General features: G+C 38.5%; 1 protein-coding gene across 5 annotated transcripts in view; it reads left to right on the top strand.

Moving 5' to 3' along the window:
* Nucleotides 1-16,124, top strand: part of COL14A1 (collagen type XIV alpha 1 chain) — a 211,034-nt gene that overhangs the window by 94,935 nt on the left and 99,975 nt on the right. For all 5 annotated transcript variants that reach the window (XM_049632956.1, XM_049632953.1, XM_049632952.1 and 2 more), the window contains exons 22-24: nt 3,222-3,371; nt 6,524-6,640; nt 14,615-14,761. In XM_049632956.1, coding sequence (XP_049488913.1) covers nt 3,222-3,371; nt 6,524-6,640; nt 14,615-14,761 — 414 coding nt within the window. The remainder of the gene's footprint in view (nt 1-3,221; nt 3,372-6,523; nt 6,641-14,614; nt 14,762-16,124) is intronic.

Raw genomic sequence — 16,124 nt, 5'->3', positions numbered from 1 at the left:
CCAAAAAACAAATAATCCAGTGAAGAAATGGGCAGAAGACATGAATAGACACTTCTCTAAAGAAGACATCCAGGTGGCCAACAGGCACATGAAAAGATGCTCAACATCACTCCACATCAGGGAAATACAAATCAAAACCACACTCAGATATCATCTCATACCAGTCAGAGTGGCTAAAATGAGCAAATCAGTAGACTATACGTGCTGGAGAGGATGTGGAGAAATGGGAACCCTCTTGCACTGTTGGTGGGAATGCAAACTGATGCAGCTGCTCTGGAAAACAGTGTGGAGGTTCCTCAAAAAATTAAAAATAGACCTACTCTATGACCCAGCAATAGCACTGCTAGGAATTTACCGAAGGGATACAGGAGTGCTGATGCATAGGGGCACTTGTACCCCAATGTTTATAGCGGCACTCTCAACAATAGCCAAATTATGGAAAGAGCCTAAATGTCCATCAACTGATGAATGGATAAAGAAATTGTGGTTTATATTCCCAATGGAGTACTACATGGCAATGAGAAAGAATGAAATCTGGCCTTTTGTAGCAATGTGGATGGAACTGGAGAGTGTGATGCTAAGTGAAATAAGTCATACAGAGAAAGACAGATACCATGTGTTTTCACTCTTACGTGCATCCTGAGAAACTTAACAGAAGTCCATGGGGGAGGGGAAGAAAAAAAGAAAAGAAAAAAAAAAGAGGTTAGAGAGGGAGAGAGCCAAAGCATAAGAGACTCTTAAAAACTGAGAACAAACTGAGGGTTGATGGGGGGTGGGAGGGAGGGCAGGGTGGGTGATGGGTATTGAGGAGGGCACCTTTTGTGATGAGCACTGGGTGTTGTATGGAAACCAATTTGACAATAAATTTCATATTAAAAAAAACAAAACAAAACAAAACAAAAATGACTGGGCACGTTTATGAGCAGAATACATACTTGTTATGCACCTAACCTAGGCACATCCCAGACAAGGAACCAGCTGAAGGAAACCTTGAGTTGGTAGGAGTAGGAAGCTTCCGTGGCTCAGTGGGTATATAAACCCTAAACACTTAGAATCTCTAATTTCTAATTCCTCCTCTACCTCTTACTTCTTGGATTAGTAGGAAAAGGTTGACTTACCAACTTCTTAGTGTCTTCATTTTGGAAGCTGTGTTGGGGTATAAAATTCCTCAAAGCCCTGAGGTCATGGTAGTAAAAGGCTCTTCCATTAGCCCGTTAGCTGCCTTGATGAGGAGATCCCTCCCTCCTTACCTGCTACATCTTTATATCCTGAAAACAGGAGAATGGTGCAAACGGGGGCGGTTGTACCTTGGATCCACCCGTCTGTGGAGATGAGGCCATGAATGACTTCACCTGTTACGGTATCAGCGCCCGACACTTAGCACTTCTGTGAAGTTTAAACAGGAGACTAAATATAGATACTAGAGGGATTTTGTCCATTTTCTGGACCTGGGCCTTCATACTCTGATTATTCATAAGAAAGATCTTCTCTCCTTATGTTGACTTATTTGGGAAGAAAACATAAAGAGTATTCTTGGGCCATTAAAAAACTCTTTCTGCCCTCAAAGAGCACATTAGGCTCGATGTGTCCTCTGAGCTGTTGCTCTTGCCTCTGTAACACTTTTCAGCTTTTTCTATTGTGTCCTATTATCCAGGTCCATACAAGTAAAATACCCGTCCCCCTCCGATTTCTCCGGACAAACATCTCTATGAACCATGAAGGTGAAATAGCAAGAATATACCATGGGTGAATTAGCCTGCTTAAGACTGGTTCTTTAGGATCCATCACAGTTTTTTGGTTTCTTTTCTTTAGGCCTGAGGCATGTGTTAATTTGTAACACAGCGTTGCTGGATTTGTTCTTGGACCATTTTGTAGATGTCTATCAGATTTTCTGAGGGAAAGTAGCTTTGTGTTGAGCCAGTGGTTCTCAATTGATGGAGTTTTGCTTCCCAACAGAGATGTTTTGGGTTGCTACAACTTGAGGGGGGGGGGTAGGAGGTTGCTATTGGCATCTGGTGGGTACTGTTAAGCATCCTACGAGTCACAGTACCTGCCCCCCGCTGCCCCAGAGTTAAGAATTATGCAGCCCAAAATGTCAGTAGCACTGAGGCTGAGACATCTTGCTCTAAATCAAGTGGAATGTGGTATGTGGTCATTTGAATGGAGAGTTTGGTTCCTGAGAAAATCTCTATGGAGATAACATGTACATACAGAAATATATAAATGCATTGTTGGAAGGGGGTTCTGAAGTAAAGTCAGAAGTATTTTAGGAACTTGTTACTAACTCAAAACTCTTAAAGAATGAGTACAGATGGGAAAAGGCAGGAGGTAATAAATAAGTTTGTAGAGGACTTATCAAGGAATGTTTTTAATGCTAAAGACTCCACTGGGCTGAAAAAGAGGGGAAAAATGTAAAGGCTCAACAAAGCTAACTGGTCAAGGGCCTTGGAATAGTAGTGGTGTCATCTGTCTGTTCTTAAAAATGCTAGGAGAGGGGCGCCTGGGTGGCTCAGTAGGTTGAGCCTCCAACTCTTGAATTCGCTCAGGGTGTGAGCTCATGGTTTGTGGGATCGAGCCCCACATCGGTCTGTACACCGACAGCACAGAGCCTGCTTGGGATTCTCTTTCTCCCTCTTTCTCTGCCCTTCTCCCACTCATACTGTTGCGCTCTTCTCTCTCTCTCTCTCAAAGTAAATAAATAAACTTTAAAAAAGTGTTAAGGGGAGGGGATAGAACTAATAGTGGCAACATATAGGCTGAACCCCCATGTGGCAAGGTATAGCATAGCGTCTGTGACAAATTTGCTGCTACTGCCACTTGCATGCCTCCTGGAGACAAGGGGTGTCTCAACGGGGCAATTGAGAATGGCTTCTTTAGTTTGGCAAGTGCCCCAAAGCCTATGACTAGACAGTAGCTCCACTGTGAAGGCCGCACAGTATGGCCTATGGTGGATTGTGAGGTGGACCCGCTTCTCTGAGTAAGCACTAGGGAAAGAACTATATTTGAGAAGAAGGAGTAGGTTCCTAAAAAGAGCCCTAGCATGGTAGTCAGGTATGTAAGTTCCAGAGCCACATGGGGCTAGGTTCAAACCCCCAGCTCTGCTGTTTATCTTGTATGTAAATCCGGGCAACTGTAACACAGTCGGACAAGTACAATTCCTGTCAAGAGTGTTTCCATTTTTCCATCTTCTGGTGTAACTGAAATATACTCTTTCTCCCTAGTTGCTGGCCCAACACTGGAGACGTTTGTGGGATCTGGCATTAACACCATTCTTATCACAAACCTCCTCAGCGGAATGGACTACAACGTGAAAATATTTGCCTCCCAGGCCTCAGGCTTCAGCGACGCTCTGACAGGCGTGGTGAAAACACGTAAGACCGATGTCCCATCCCCTCAGCCCCTGCATGTGGTTTTGCTGCTTTGTTTTCACCGTAACTCAACCCCTGCTTTAACTTGGCGGTTGTTTTTTATTTTCCTCAGCATTGCCCTTTCTGGATGGTGTTTCATGGAAAGAAAGGTGTGCTCCTTACTCAGGGCTGTAGTTCGGAGTCCCGGCTGGCAGGCGGAATGTCAGAACCTGGCATGCAAATATACTTGATGGTGGCGGATAGGATTTCCTTCTGGAAAGTCTTTGTTGGCATTTTTCACATTAGGTGAAATTTTCCAACCAGTCTGTAGCGACATGGCCAACGCCAGTCAAAGTTGGACCAAAGTTTGGCTTTTCTCAAAGTCTTTGCCCCTCCCCACTTATGTGAACACACACACACACACACACACACACACACCATCCATAAAAGATACAAAAAGGACTTCCTTCTGTACCTTTTAAGGGTTTTCACGCAGTCTGCATACCATCTGGGACTTCTCGTTGGCCACACCATCTGTTTAATATATTTCTTTAAACCGACTTACATTTTTTTACTTAAATACTTTTCAAAACCCACATAATTACTCTAAACAGAAGACCAGGATTTTCAATACACACGAAAGATGATACATAAATGACAAAAATAAAAATGGTGTGGCTGTTGCTAGTTGGCATCATCCTCAGTACTATCAGCTCCACCTGCCCCAGGTAGATGATACTGGAATGATACTTACGGTATAATCAAAAGTAGAAACCTTAAATTTGCTACTTAATAGCTGTGACCTTCAATGGAATACTACGTGGCAATGAGAAAGAATGAAATCTGGCCTTTTGTAGCAACGTGGATGGAACTGGAGAGTGTGATGCTAAGTGAAATAAGCCATACAGAGAAAGACAGATACCATATGGTTTCGCTCTTATGTGGATCCTGAGAAACTTAACAGAAACCCATGGGGGAGGGGTAGGAAAAAAAAAAGAGGTGAGAGTGGAAGAGAGCCAAAGCATAAGAGAACAAACTGAGGGTTGATGGGGGGTGGGAGGGAGGGGAGGGTGGGTGATGGGTAATGAGGAGGGCACCTTTTGGGATGAGCACTGGGTGTTGTATGGAAACCAATTTGACAATAAATTTCATATATTGAAAAATAAATAAATAAAATAAAATAAAATAAAATAAAATAAAATAAAATAAAAATAAAAGTGAAAAAAAAAATAGCTGTGACCTTGAGCAGATTACTAAACTTCTCTGAGCTCAAGTTCTCTCAACTTTAAAATGAAGACAATATCCTGATTGTGAGGCCTCCAGAAATAATGTGTAAAAATGATCTGCCATATGGCAAGCACTAGTGAATAAGCATTATTATTATTGTAATAATTGTGCTTTACACCTTTGGCCCATATGTCATTGTCATCCCTAACCAAATAATTAATCAATGAATGGAACAATCAAGAATGAGGCATATATTAAACCAGACCCCAAGCCACCTCTATTTGGCCACCTAAATTTTAGATAGGTCCAGGCTTTTCGTTAGAGGAGGCTTCCTGAACCTTTTTTAATGGAATATCTTAAGACCTTAAAGGCTAGATTACAGAATCAATTTAATCTCAAAAGAAATAGTCTGTCTTCAACAGATCTAGGAAGGCCTTGGTCTATGGTTCTGATCTTGTACTTGGCTGGTAAAGTAATGCCATTCTGGGCATTACAGTAACCTCCAAGTGATTTCCCTCTGTTGTTCTATTACAGCAATCCCATTCCTTAGGAGCACCCTAGAATCCCCTGTGCACTTTCCCACTCAGTCTCTCCCCTTCACTAGCTGATTTTCATTTCCTCCTCTAGAGTAATTACCCTTTCTGTCTGGGCCACTTTTTCTGTCTCTGTGATTTTTTTTATTGACCTCTCTTCTCCCTGCTCTGTCTTGTTTCCATTTATCTTCCTTTCTTTGCATCTTTCTTTCTTCTGTTCCATCCCTCTTCTCTTCTTCAAGAAGTGTGTTGGGTATTCCACATATATTTTAAAACATTAAGAGTATTGAATTGTTTTATATTCTGTCTTTAAAGGAAAAGTTAGATGGGCTTATTATTTGTTTTCTCTCTTTCTCCCAAGCAAAATAAAAGCCCATACAATGGCAAATAAGTTAATTTAAGGTTTCTTTAAAATTTGGTATGGTTACATAAATCATTAACAATTTCCTTTTTTTTATGGAACAACAGGGCTCATTTATTTGGCCTTTGGAAAAGAGGTCTTCTCTCTCTGGTCTAACAGAAAAGAACAATGTGAAAATGTAAATTTTGATTAGATAAGATTTTTTTTTTTTACCATTTTGAAAAATAATTTTAAACTATTTTTATTATAAAGGTAGCTAAGAGAGAGGGAAAAGTAAGAAAATGATGTGGATGAAAGTCAGAGGTCATTAGAGAATATACATATTAATTTTTAATTGTGTTCTTTTTGAGTCTAAATGATAAATGCCAGATACTTACTCCTTTATTGTATTGGAGAAATACTATTTTTATTGCTTCCCAAAATAACCTTTCTGTGAATCATTTTTGTATATCACAGTGTTCTAAAATTAATAGGAATCTTTGTGTTTGATTTTTATAATTTTTTATCTGTGTTAAATCTTTCATTTTTACATTTTCAAAAATATGTTCATTTCCCTTCAATCATGTTTTGAAGGCCGGTCCTTATGAAACTCCTGTTTGAGTAAGACTTCCCTTTGTCTATTTTGCTTTCCTTTTTATTTAAGCCAAGGCTATCCTTCAATGGTTGATAAGTGCATATTGTATTTGATTTTTTATTATAAAAGTATTATATTAATTGTGGAATATTTAGAAAACATAAATGAATAAAGACAGATTAAAAATCAGATAAAAAACCAGAATTTCACCATCCATTACATCTGGTCTTTTTTCTGTGACTATTTCCCTTTTTGTTTACAAGTGTAAAACAGACCATACTTATACATGTTTTGCAACTTCTCTCTCAAGTAATAAAATAGTTATCTTTTGTGCACTAATTTATTGTGAGTTCATGGATTTCCCACCACTGGCTATGGGAACTTTGAATTATAATGTTATTGGGTTAAAGTTAATTTCAGACTTGGGGACATTTGTGGCGTTGTCTGTAGTGTGACATAGGTGTCTTTGTTTTCATTATAGTGTTTTTGGGTGTGACCAATCTTCAAGCAGAGCAGGTTCAAATGACCAGCTTGTGTGCCCGGTGGCAGGTGCATCGCCATGCCACTGCCTACAGAGTGGTCATCGAATCGCTCCAGGGTAAGTGCCACCTATCACGGAGATTTTGTCAAGCGCTCACGTACTTAGTTCTGTGCAAATCTCTGTGGACAACATGCAAGTAACAGACTAGAGCTCTCTTCTTGAGGAGCCAATGTTATATGATGGATCATGCAGGGTATGGAGTCAGAATGGCTAGGGAAGCCGATTATTTAATCTCTCCAAATGATTGTTTTCTCATCTGTTAATGGGTATAACCACAGTGCTGATCTTGTGGCATTCTGGAGGATTACGTGGCGATAACTCCGCGTGAAACATTTGCGACAGTGCTTTGCCCACGTTAACCTCCAGAGAATGGAAGCTGCTATTGGCAATAGGAGACAAATAGCCATGACTAGCGTACGTTAAAATGATATGGTGTTATTATTTTAGTGTTACTCCATGGGGATCTCATTTTGATTTTAATGGTTTTCTTACTGATTGACTCTCTTTATTTTGGAGGATAAATGGTGAACAATAAACTCTCATTCAAGAGATGGTTTAAGATCTATGCCATCATAGGCAGGTTTTTCAGCATTACTGTTCTCAAGAACATCTAAATTTGGAACTTTGTTTCAAAGTTGAAAAACTAGAAATGTCTGCCTATTTTCATTAAAAGTTTGAAGAACATGGTGGAGGGGAAGGAAAAAAAAAAGAGGTTAGAGTGGGAGAGAGCCAAAGCATAAGAGACTGTTAAAAACTGAGAACAAACTGAGGGTTGATGGGGGGTGGGAGGGAGGGCAGGGTGGGTGATGGGTATTGAGGAGGGCACCTTTTGGGATGAGCACTGGGTGTTGTATGGAAACCAATTTGACAGTAAATTTCATATATTAAAAAATAAAAAAAAATAAAAAAAAAAAGTTTGAAGAACAACAACAAAAGGCTGATTCCCAAAAAGTAAGTTTGTAGGGACTATTATCAGCTTGCAAAATATTCAGAAGATGAGATCAAATAATGAAAATTACTTTAATCTGATTTATCAGATTAAATACTGTATTATCGGTGCAAAAGATATATCTTGTTATTTGGGGGAGACTCTAGAAGACGCTGGAGAATTCCAAGTGATTCTTTTAACCTTTCAAAATTGGTAATAAAATTGTTAAAAAATTTTCTTTCTGGACAAATAATCATGGTTTCCCCATGATTATTTCTTATTCATTTTGTTTAATTGAAAAAAGCAGGCTTTTTTTTTTTTTTTTTTGGCTCAGTCCATTGAGCATCTGACTCTTGATTTCAGCTCAGGTCATGATCCCAGGGTTGTGGGATCAAGCCCCACATTGGGCTCCACTCTGAGCGTGGAACCTGCTTGGGATTCTCTTTCTCCTTCTGTCCCTCGCTTGTTTGTATTCTCTCTCTTAAAAAAAGCAGGAAAGTGGAAAGCACAGGTTAGTAGAGAGGTGAGAGCATTTGGAAATACGCTGAGAATATGAGAATAGAATATGAGTGACACAAAAAGAGACTTCTGCCAACCCCAGCCAAGGCATTGTCTCAATCGACGTGCTAAGCCACTAATTCCTTGATTCCCTGTGTGTGATACTTTAAGGATCCCTTTAGCCTGGCATGACTAAACATATAGGAGTGGCTTTATGCTGAAATAAACACTGAGTGAGGAAATGTCAGGACAAGTCATATGGATTTTGTGGTTGTATTTAATATGATTTATGAGATGTTTAAGCAGAAGTACATGAAAGGTATGCTACTGTTTGAGAAATGACTACAAAATCTTGAGGAGTCATGTTTCACATATCTTTATAAGACAGGCTAAATCACATTTTCATAGAGAAGGGTTGACATTTAGTGGTATTTGTTAAGCTTTAAAAAATTACTAATGATAAAAATCACACTCCTAAACTGCCCCACAATACTTTTATCCTTTTGTGTCATTCAAGAAGTTGACATGAAGGGACATAGGCTCCTATGGATATTCATTGGCTTTCATAAAAATTTTAGTTATATAGACTGACATAAACATACATTGAAACTGACTTTGTCAATGGAATTAGTAAGCTCTATAAGTATATTTTTTATTTAAATGTTTTCATCTTAGCATATTTGCAAAATAGCACTGGGATTGTCATCAGAGGACATGAGAGATGTGTGTGATAGCATTGATCTGGTAGTCTAAAACCTCACAAAGCTCTTTTTTGAAGCCAAGATCTTTGTTAACAAACAAACAAACGAGTCCACATTTCCTTCTGTCTTCAAGTGAAGTTAACTTGTCCTCCCTTGGTATTATCTCCAGGCTGCCAAAAACCTCTTCAACTGAGCCTTACATTCAAGGCTCAATTAAACAAGAATGAACAAAGTGTTGCCCAATTGGTTTTTCATCAACATTTATAGCTAGGAGATTTATGAGCCCAATTAGCTTACATCTCATTCATCCAGTTGTCTAACTGAAGAATATTAATTAATGGGCAGCAACAGTTTCTAACTGACAGTCTACCTCAAAGAGGAGTGTTGGGAGTGGGAAGGGAGTATGGGGATAGCAGTAGGGAATATGTTTAAATGGTTTAACATATAGTTTATTTAGATCAAGGGATAGTCTTCCTACTTTAGAGTAGGGAAAAATTCAGTTGTGTTTCTTTTTTCTGTCTTTCTTTCTTTCTTTCTTTCTTTCTTTCTTTCTTTCTTTCTCTTTCTCTCTCTAACATTTTTTAACTTCCTTCACCCATTTCTCCTACCCACCCCCCCCCCCCCAACACCTGCCTCTGGCCACCATGAGTCTGTTCTCTGTATCTAGGAGCTTGATTTGAGGTGGAGTTTGTTTATTTTACAGAGAAATAAAATCATTATCCTGATTGGTGCCTTTGAAGGACTTGTGGTCAGATGCAGATTCTTCCATGGGGAGATGAGTTTCAGGGCCCCCTCTGTTTTAACTTTGTAGTGTCTCCCATTGGCTACCTATGCTACCTGTGCGAATGTTTAGTCCTTCTATCCCAGAGGAGATACTAGAGAGAAATGGGATCTGATTCCTCCATGTGATGGAGAAAAGCTTTATCCCCGAGTGACATATTTTTTAATGTTTCTGACAAATTCTTACTGTTTGACAGGTAATTTTTTCCAGTTTTTTAAAAAATATAATCCCCATGGTCTGGTCACATGCACTTGTATTCTGAGATGAAGTCAGTGGAGAGGCCCTCGGCTTTGACCATAATTGCTGGTCAACTCTCTGGGCTTCAGTTTCTCTAAAATTGAGGCTTTTTTTGAGGCTTTTATCTAAGGTAATACCTACAAATTTACAAGATTTTTGTGAATAAAGTGGCCAGGCTGTATCATTTAGGTTTGTTTGTAAATGGTAGGGATGCAGATAAAAGGAGCTTAAACAAAAGGGTCAATTTATTGACTACTGAGAAGTTTAGAAGTGTCCGGCACCAGGCACATCTGGATCTAAGTGTTCAAACAACGCCATCAAGATGAAGTCTTGCTCCCTTCTCTTGCTCTGTACTCATCCTCGGCCAGATTCTCTGAGTTGGCCCCAGTCGGATCCAGAATGACACCTCCCAGTTTACAGCTTAACCAGCCTGAGTAAAAAAAGAGCTTTTCTTTCTCAATAATTCCAACAAAAGTCCAGGAACTGAGTCATAGTGGCTTGGCTTGGGTCACATGCCCCTAAATCTGTCATTGAGTTCAAGGGCATGAAATAAACCGACTGGTCGGACCTGGTTGCCTCCCACCTCTGTATCTGGAGGGGAGAAGGGTTGTTACTCAGTTTTTTCCCAAATCATAAAGACCAAGAGTGGGGAAAAATAGATTCAAAGAAAGGGAGAATGGTTGCAAGACAGGCAAAAACAACAGATGTCCTCTACCCATTTAATATTATGACTTTTTTTATAGCCAAGAAGGAAAAAAAAAAAAAAAAAGAAAGAAAGATTACCAGAAGGATGAGGTCCTCTCAGGAGAGACTGAAATAAATCTGTGTTTGAGTCACTCATCCATTTGCCAAATTAAATTGTAGGCTTCTGGTTAATGATAGGACGGACCAAGTCAGAGACTTTTGGTTGGTCTTAGGTAGCTCAGAACTCCAAGAGAGTTTCCGTTAGTTCTGTGGATGCTCTGGAATTCTGTCTCGTTCTCCAAGCTATTTTTGAGTTGACTTGGCATCCAAGGTTGGGTATATCATTTCCCTTTAAGTTCATGTATTTAGATGCCACATGACCCCAAATACTTTATTCCCTTTGTAGTCCCCATAACTTGGTGAATTTCTTGTTAGACTGCTTAAGGAAGATTTCAAAGAATGCTCAACTTGTCTTCTGTCACTGAATGTTGAAATGCCACTTTTGCAGTATCATCAACATAATTGCAGCATAGTGGAGAGCCTCCCTTACCAGACACCAGATCCAAAACAAAAGATCGCATGAAACAAAACATAGTCTCAAGATTAAGCTTTTTGAGGCAGTGACATTATGACCATTTTATTTATTTTTGAATGTTTATTTATTTTTGAGAGAGAGAGCGAGTGAGCATGCAAGTCGGGGAGGGGCAGTGACAGGAGGACAGAGGATCTCAAGTGGGCCCTTCCCTAACAGCAGCCAGCCTGAGATGGGGCTCAGACTCAGAAACCACGAGATCATAACCTAAGCAAAGTCAGACGCTTAACCGACTGAGCTACCCAGGTGTCCTGGCAGTGACATTATGATTGTGTGTCAGAGTATTTGAGAGACCTAGAGATTGGAAGCATTTATGTCATAAAATTCCAGCAGAGTATCCTGGATCCTGGATATTCTTTGCTTGTGCATCTCAGTAACTACTCATAGGACATTTTGGTGAGTCAAGCTGGTGGCATCGTTTTCAGCACAATAACCCAGAGAATGTATTTAGCCATGGTTCATAAGAATGAATGCACAAAGACAGAATTTCTTCTCCTGTTCCAAAAAAATAAATTAACTCCTTGCTTTTGGCACAAAGAGTTGAGGAAATCAGTCATCATTTGATCAGTTTAAATGTTTTCTTTTAAGGCTAAGCCATTAGACCTAAATCACACATGCCAAAAGCAACATGGGTACATCCCCATTCATGTAACCCCTCTTTGTTATTATTGGGAATTAAAGTAATATCATTTCCCAAAATTTTACAGTGCCTGTTCCAGTTTTCCCATGGATTTGAGATTTTTATGTTGTTGCTTAACAGTAAAATCAATTTATATTCTATTGTTGAGGGTTAATAAAGTGCATGAACATCCATGAGAAATAGAGATGACAGAAAAGCACTTTTCTAGAATTGATTCCTGTAGAGTTCCTGGAAGCTTTTATGGAAATGGATAAATATCCATGCCACAAGCGTTTAGAAAATTTTTGTTTTATAGGTGACTCACAAAAGCTTGCAAGAGGCTCCAAAGTTGTGGGTAAGGGTTAGAAAGAAACAGCTCATGTGGGGTCCTGAACCTGGGAACCACAGACTGAACTGGGACGGCAACAAAACAGAGTGCAGGGTTTATGAACATTTCCTTACTATCAAATTCCTGTCACAGCAAGATGTAATCTCACAAACACCTGGGAAAATTTTTAAGTCATTTTTAAAATTTTATTTTGAGAGAGACAGAAAAAGAGAGAGAGAGAGAACCAGCTAGGGAGAAGCAGAGACGGGGGGCTTACAGAGGATCTGAAGCGGTCTCTGTGCTGACAACAGAGAGCCTGATGCAGGGCTCAAACTCATGAACTGTAGATCATGACCTGAGCCAAAGTCAGATGCTTATCCAGCTGAGCCAACCAGGTGCCCCAACAATTTTTTATTTCATCATTTTGTCACATAGATAAGAAAATTTTTGAAGTAGACCTTAAGTCACTCTGAACAAATATATTACTAAAGATTATATGAAGTTCACTTTTGAAACTCTTTTATATTATCAATCATAAAAATAAAAAAATAAATTTCACATTCCATTTAATAAGTGGCTTTAATTTACTTATAGTTTTAAAAATCTTATTTGTATTTTTCAAAGAAGGATTTTGTCCATGGACAAGTTTTAAATGATATATATCATGTCTGTTCTAATAAATGTATGTTATAACACATGTATGTTTTGTTCCATTATATATTAAATTACAGATTGAAATTTAATAGGTATTATTCTTTCAAAATAGAAAAATTAGCATTTTTATATTTTGTACTGTTCTGTTTTTGTTTTCTATATTTTATTTATATTTAATAAACTTCAATTAACAGTTTGAAGGAGTTCTTTTTTAACCAGCAAATAATATGTGTAATGTGTTTAATCAATGCAGTTTTTTAACACTGGATTTTTAAATTCCTAGAAATAAAGTTATATAAGGCATTAAGTAGATGGATACAACTTATGGGTAAAACTAAGATCAATCTAGATCTTTTTAAATAATTGTTCTTTTCATGGTAGCATCAATTCTTCCTTTTAACCAAGTAACCATGTAGTATAAAATAATAAATGCTCTATGCCAATGAAGAAAACCCATTTGAGACTCTTCAGTAATTAAAGCCACCAAGGTAGGCAGCTTTGTCCAATGGAGTGATAAAGCCCCGACGCGTAAGGGGTCCTCATCTGACCTCTGCAAGCTATCATGTTTGCTCATTTCATATGCACTCAGCCTCTCTGAAACTTTTATTTAGAAAAACCATTTAGCTTACATTATTTTATGATATATTAATGGAAATTAAAGCAGTGTCCTCTGAGACTGTGATTTAGAGTTCTGAATTTAATTTCAGTTCTGCTACTTAGCCATATGGACTTGATTAAGTTACTAACTTTTCTGGCCTTCGGTTTCTTGTCTCTAGATTGGAGCAATTATAACTATTATAAGGATCAAATGAGCCAATACATGTAAAATCTTTAGGATAGTGCCTGGCACATGGTCAATGCTCATTCAATGCTGGCTAATATTATCTTTCTGGTTATTGTATCACTAAATACAAAGCACAGAACCTGGCACATAGTAAGCCCTCAGAAAATGATGAGTATAATAAATCCAACTACCCTAGACTCCAGACCCAAGGGCCAGCACTAATTTCTCCAGAAAGGCGAAGCAATCTTGCTGTGAGTATGGGAATAAAGAAAGTAGCCAACAGTTAATCAGGTCTGCTAGGTTTTTTGTGCTTCTGCCATGGTGGAGACAAGAAAGAGAAGGTTCTTTGTGGAGATGGCTGTATACTGCTGTCTTCTTCGTAGAACAAACAGAACTTTGGAACTAGGGCCTTGAGCCACTGAAGCACCATGTTTTACTTACTCAGTTGTGATTTTGAAAGAATAGAAAATGATTTTCAGAGTAGAGGCAGCTTTCTCCAAGCTTCCTAGGAGTCTTTATTGCAGTTGAAAGAAATCATGAGTGTTGGTTAAAAATTAAGGCTGAGAGGTAGGAAATCGGACATTCTGAGGACTTCCTGGCTGTCTCAGTGATGCTCTAAGCTCTTGCCTGCATTTGTAGCAGTTCTGAAAATAATCTGTGGATGAAGTTCCGGAAACCCTGGAGGAACACCTCTTCATCCACAGGCATAAGGATTGCCTAGCATCCTATAATTTCTAACTCCATACCTATATTTTTAGGCCACTGCCAAGAAGGGCATCTTTTTGCATGGTAGTAAGTTGTATGGGGCCAAAAGGATGTATCTTTTTGTCGATTTGTAACTGGTTGACTGTATTCTGGAGAATCATGTTTGTAAAAGAATATTCTAATTTCTAAAAAATATACTCACCTCCACACCAAGAGATCCAAGGTGTCAATTACGATGTGCACACACAATTATATGCATTAATAATTTTCCATTAAAGGGTTGATCTCTGGAGTCTTTTATTCTCATTTTTTTTAACATAGAAAATGTGATTTTTCAATTACAAAAAAATCAGTGGATGTATTAACTCTTTAGGAAAAGATACAGCACCTAAACAAGTGTAATTTGTTCTGAAGTTATCTGATTAGGCCATGCATAGTAAGTGTTTCAGAAGCAAGTTATCTACTGGTAGCTGTTTTTAAAAATTTCATGCGTGTACATTTTGCTCCACTTTGATTTTAGATACAAAAAAGCAAGAATCCACTGTGGGCGGAGGGACAACCAGGCATTGCTTCTACGGACTTCAGCCTGATTCAGAATATAAAATCAGTGTTTACACAAAACTTCAGGAGATTGAGGGACCCAGTGTCAGCATAATGGAAAAAACACGTAAGTTAAGTGTGTCCTCTCCTGATCCCTGTCTCTGTGAACAAACAGTATTTTAGGCATCCTGTTTTGATTCAAAAACCTTATTCCATTTAGAAAAATGTTAGCTATTGCTGCCCAGGAATATCTGTAATACAAGTTTTTGGTCCTCTTCTCCAGTCCCATAACTCACCGCATGTGGCCCACTGATGTCATCTGTATGGGTTTTTTCCATCCTCCATATGCTTCACAAGGGACTATAAGGCCATATGATAGCAAAGTGCTTGAAACAATGACCTATATTGTGATCTATATCCATAAGAAACTTTTGTGGTATGTGGAGTGTGAAATGAAGTTTAAGGACCGGGTCCTGACATTCAAACAATGGCATATTACCACAGCTATGAGGTGGGAATGGAGCCAAGATGTTCCAAATGGCTGACCCTCGAGTTATTGCCTACTTAAGAGGCTCTTGCACTTTTTCCAAGTTGGCTGCAGATCTGATGTACTGAAGGGAAAGGCAAAGTATAAAATTAAAACAAAGCACTTTTTACATGTTCTAAAGACCAAGGAGAGTGTCAACTTCTTGGAATGGCTTTTAATAAAGGATTCCTGACGTAAAGGCCACAAACATGAGAATGGTTTTAATTGTAGTGAATTCTGGGAAAACGTTTGTGGGCTAACTCAGGATCTTGAACTTAGGCTCGAAGTCTCTGACGATTTATATCTGAATAGGTGGAAGGCGATGGGTTTTCTTGGTAGCCCCTCTATCATGTATCTGACATTTGGAAAGTTCTATTGTCTATGTGGTCTGGCATAAGCAGGAAGAAATCATCAACAATGCATGACCTTCAAATGAAAGCGTAATAAATGGAATCATCCATTTTTTTTTCAGATATAAAGACTTCATTTCATAACTCTAAAATAGAGTTTACATGTGCACTATATCTGCATTTTATATTGCGTATGTAGTTTTGAGGTGTAACCTATATATCATAAAAGTCACCTATTTTAAGTGTACAATTCAATGATTTTTAGTACATTCCAAGAGTTGTATAGTCAATACTACAATCCAGTTTTAGAACATTTCTGTCCACCCAAAGAGATCTTTCATACCCATTCACAGACAATCCTCTGTGTTTAACCTCAGGCAACTTGCTTTCTTTTCTTACACATTTGCATTTTCTGGACACTTTATGTAAATGGAAATAAGGAATATGTAGTCTTTTGCATCTGACATCTTTCACTTAGCGTGTGTTTTTGAGGTTTATTCATGTTGTAGGATGTATCAGTAGTATCTTTCTCTTTATTGCTGATTGGAGTTCTGTTTTATAGATAGAGAGGATCATATAATTTTAAAGTTATTAGGCTCCTGGTAGTGCACAAG

Source organism: Panthera uncia, chromosome F2, assembly GCF_023721935.1.
Source record: "Panthera uncia isolate 11264 chromosome F2, Puncia_PCG_1.0, whole genome shotgun sequence".
Taxonomy (NCBI): Eukaryota; Metazoa; Chordata; class Mammalia; order Carnivora; family Felidae; genus Panthera; species Panthera uncia.
This window is presented reverse-complemented; position numbering and strand designations above follow the sequence as displayed.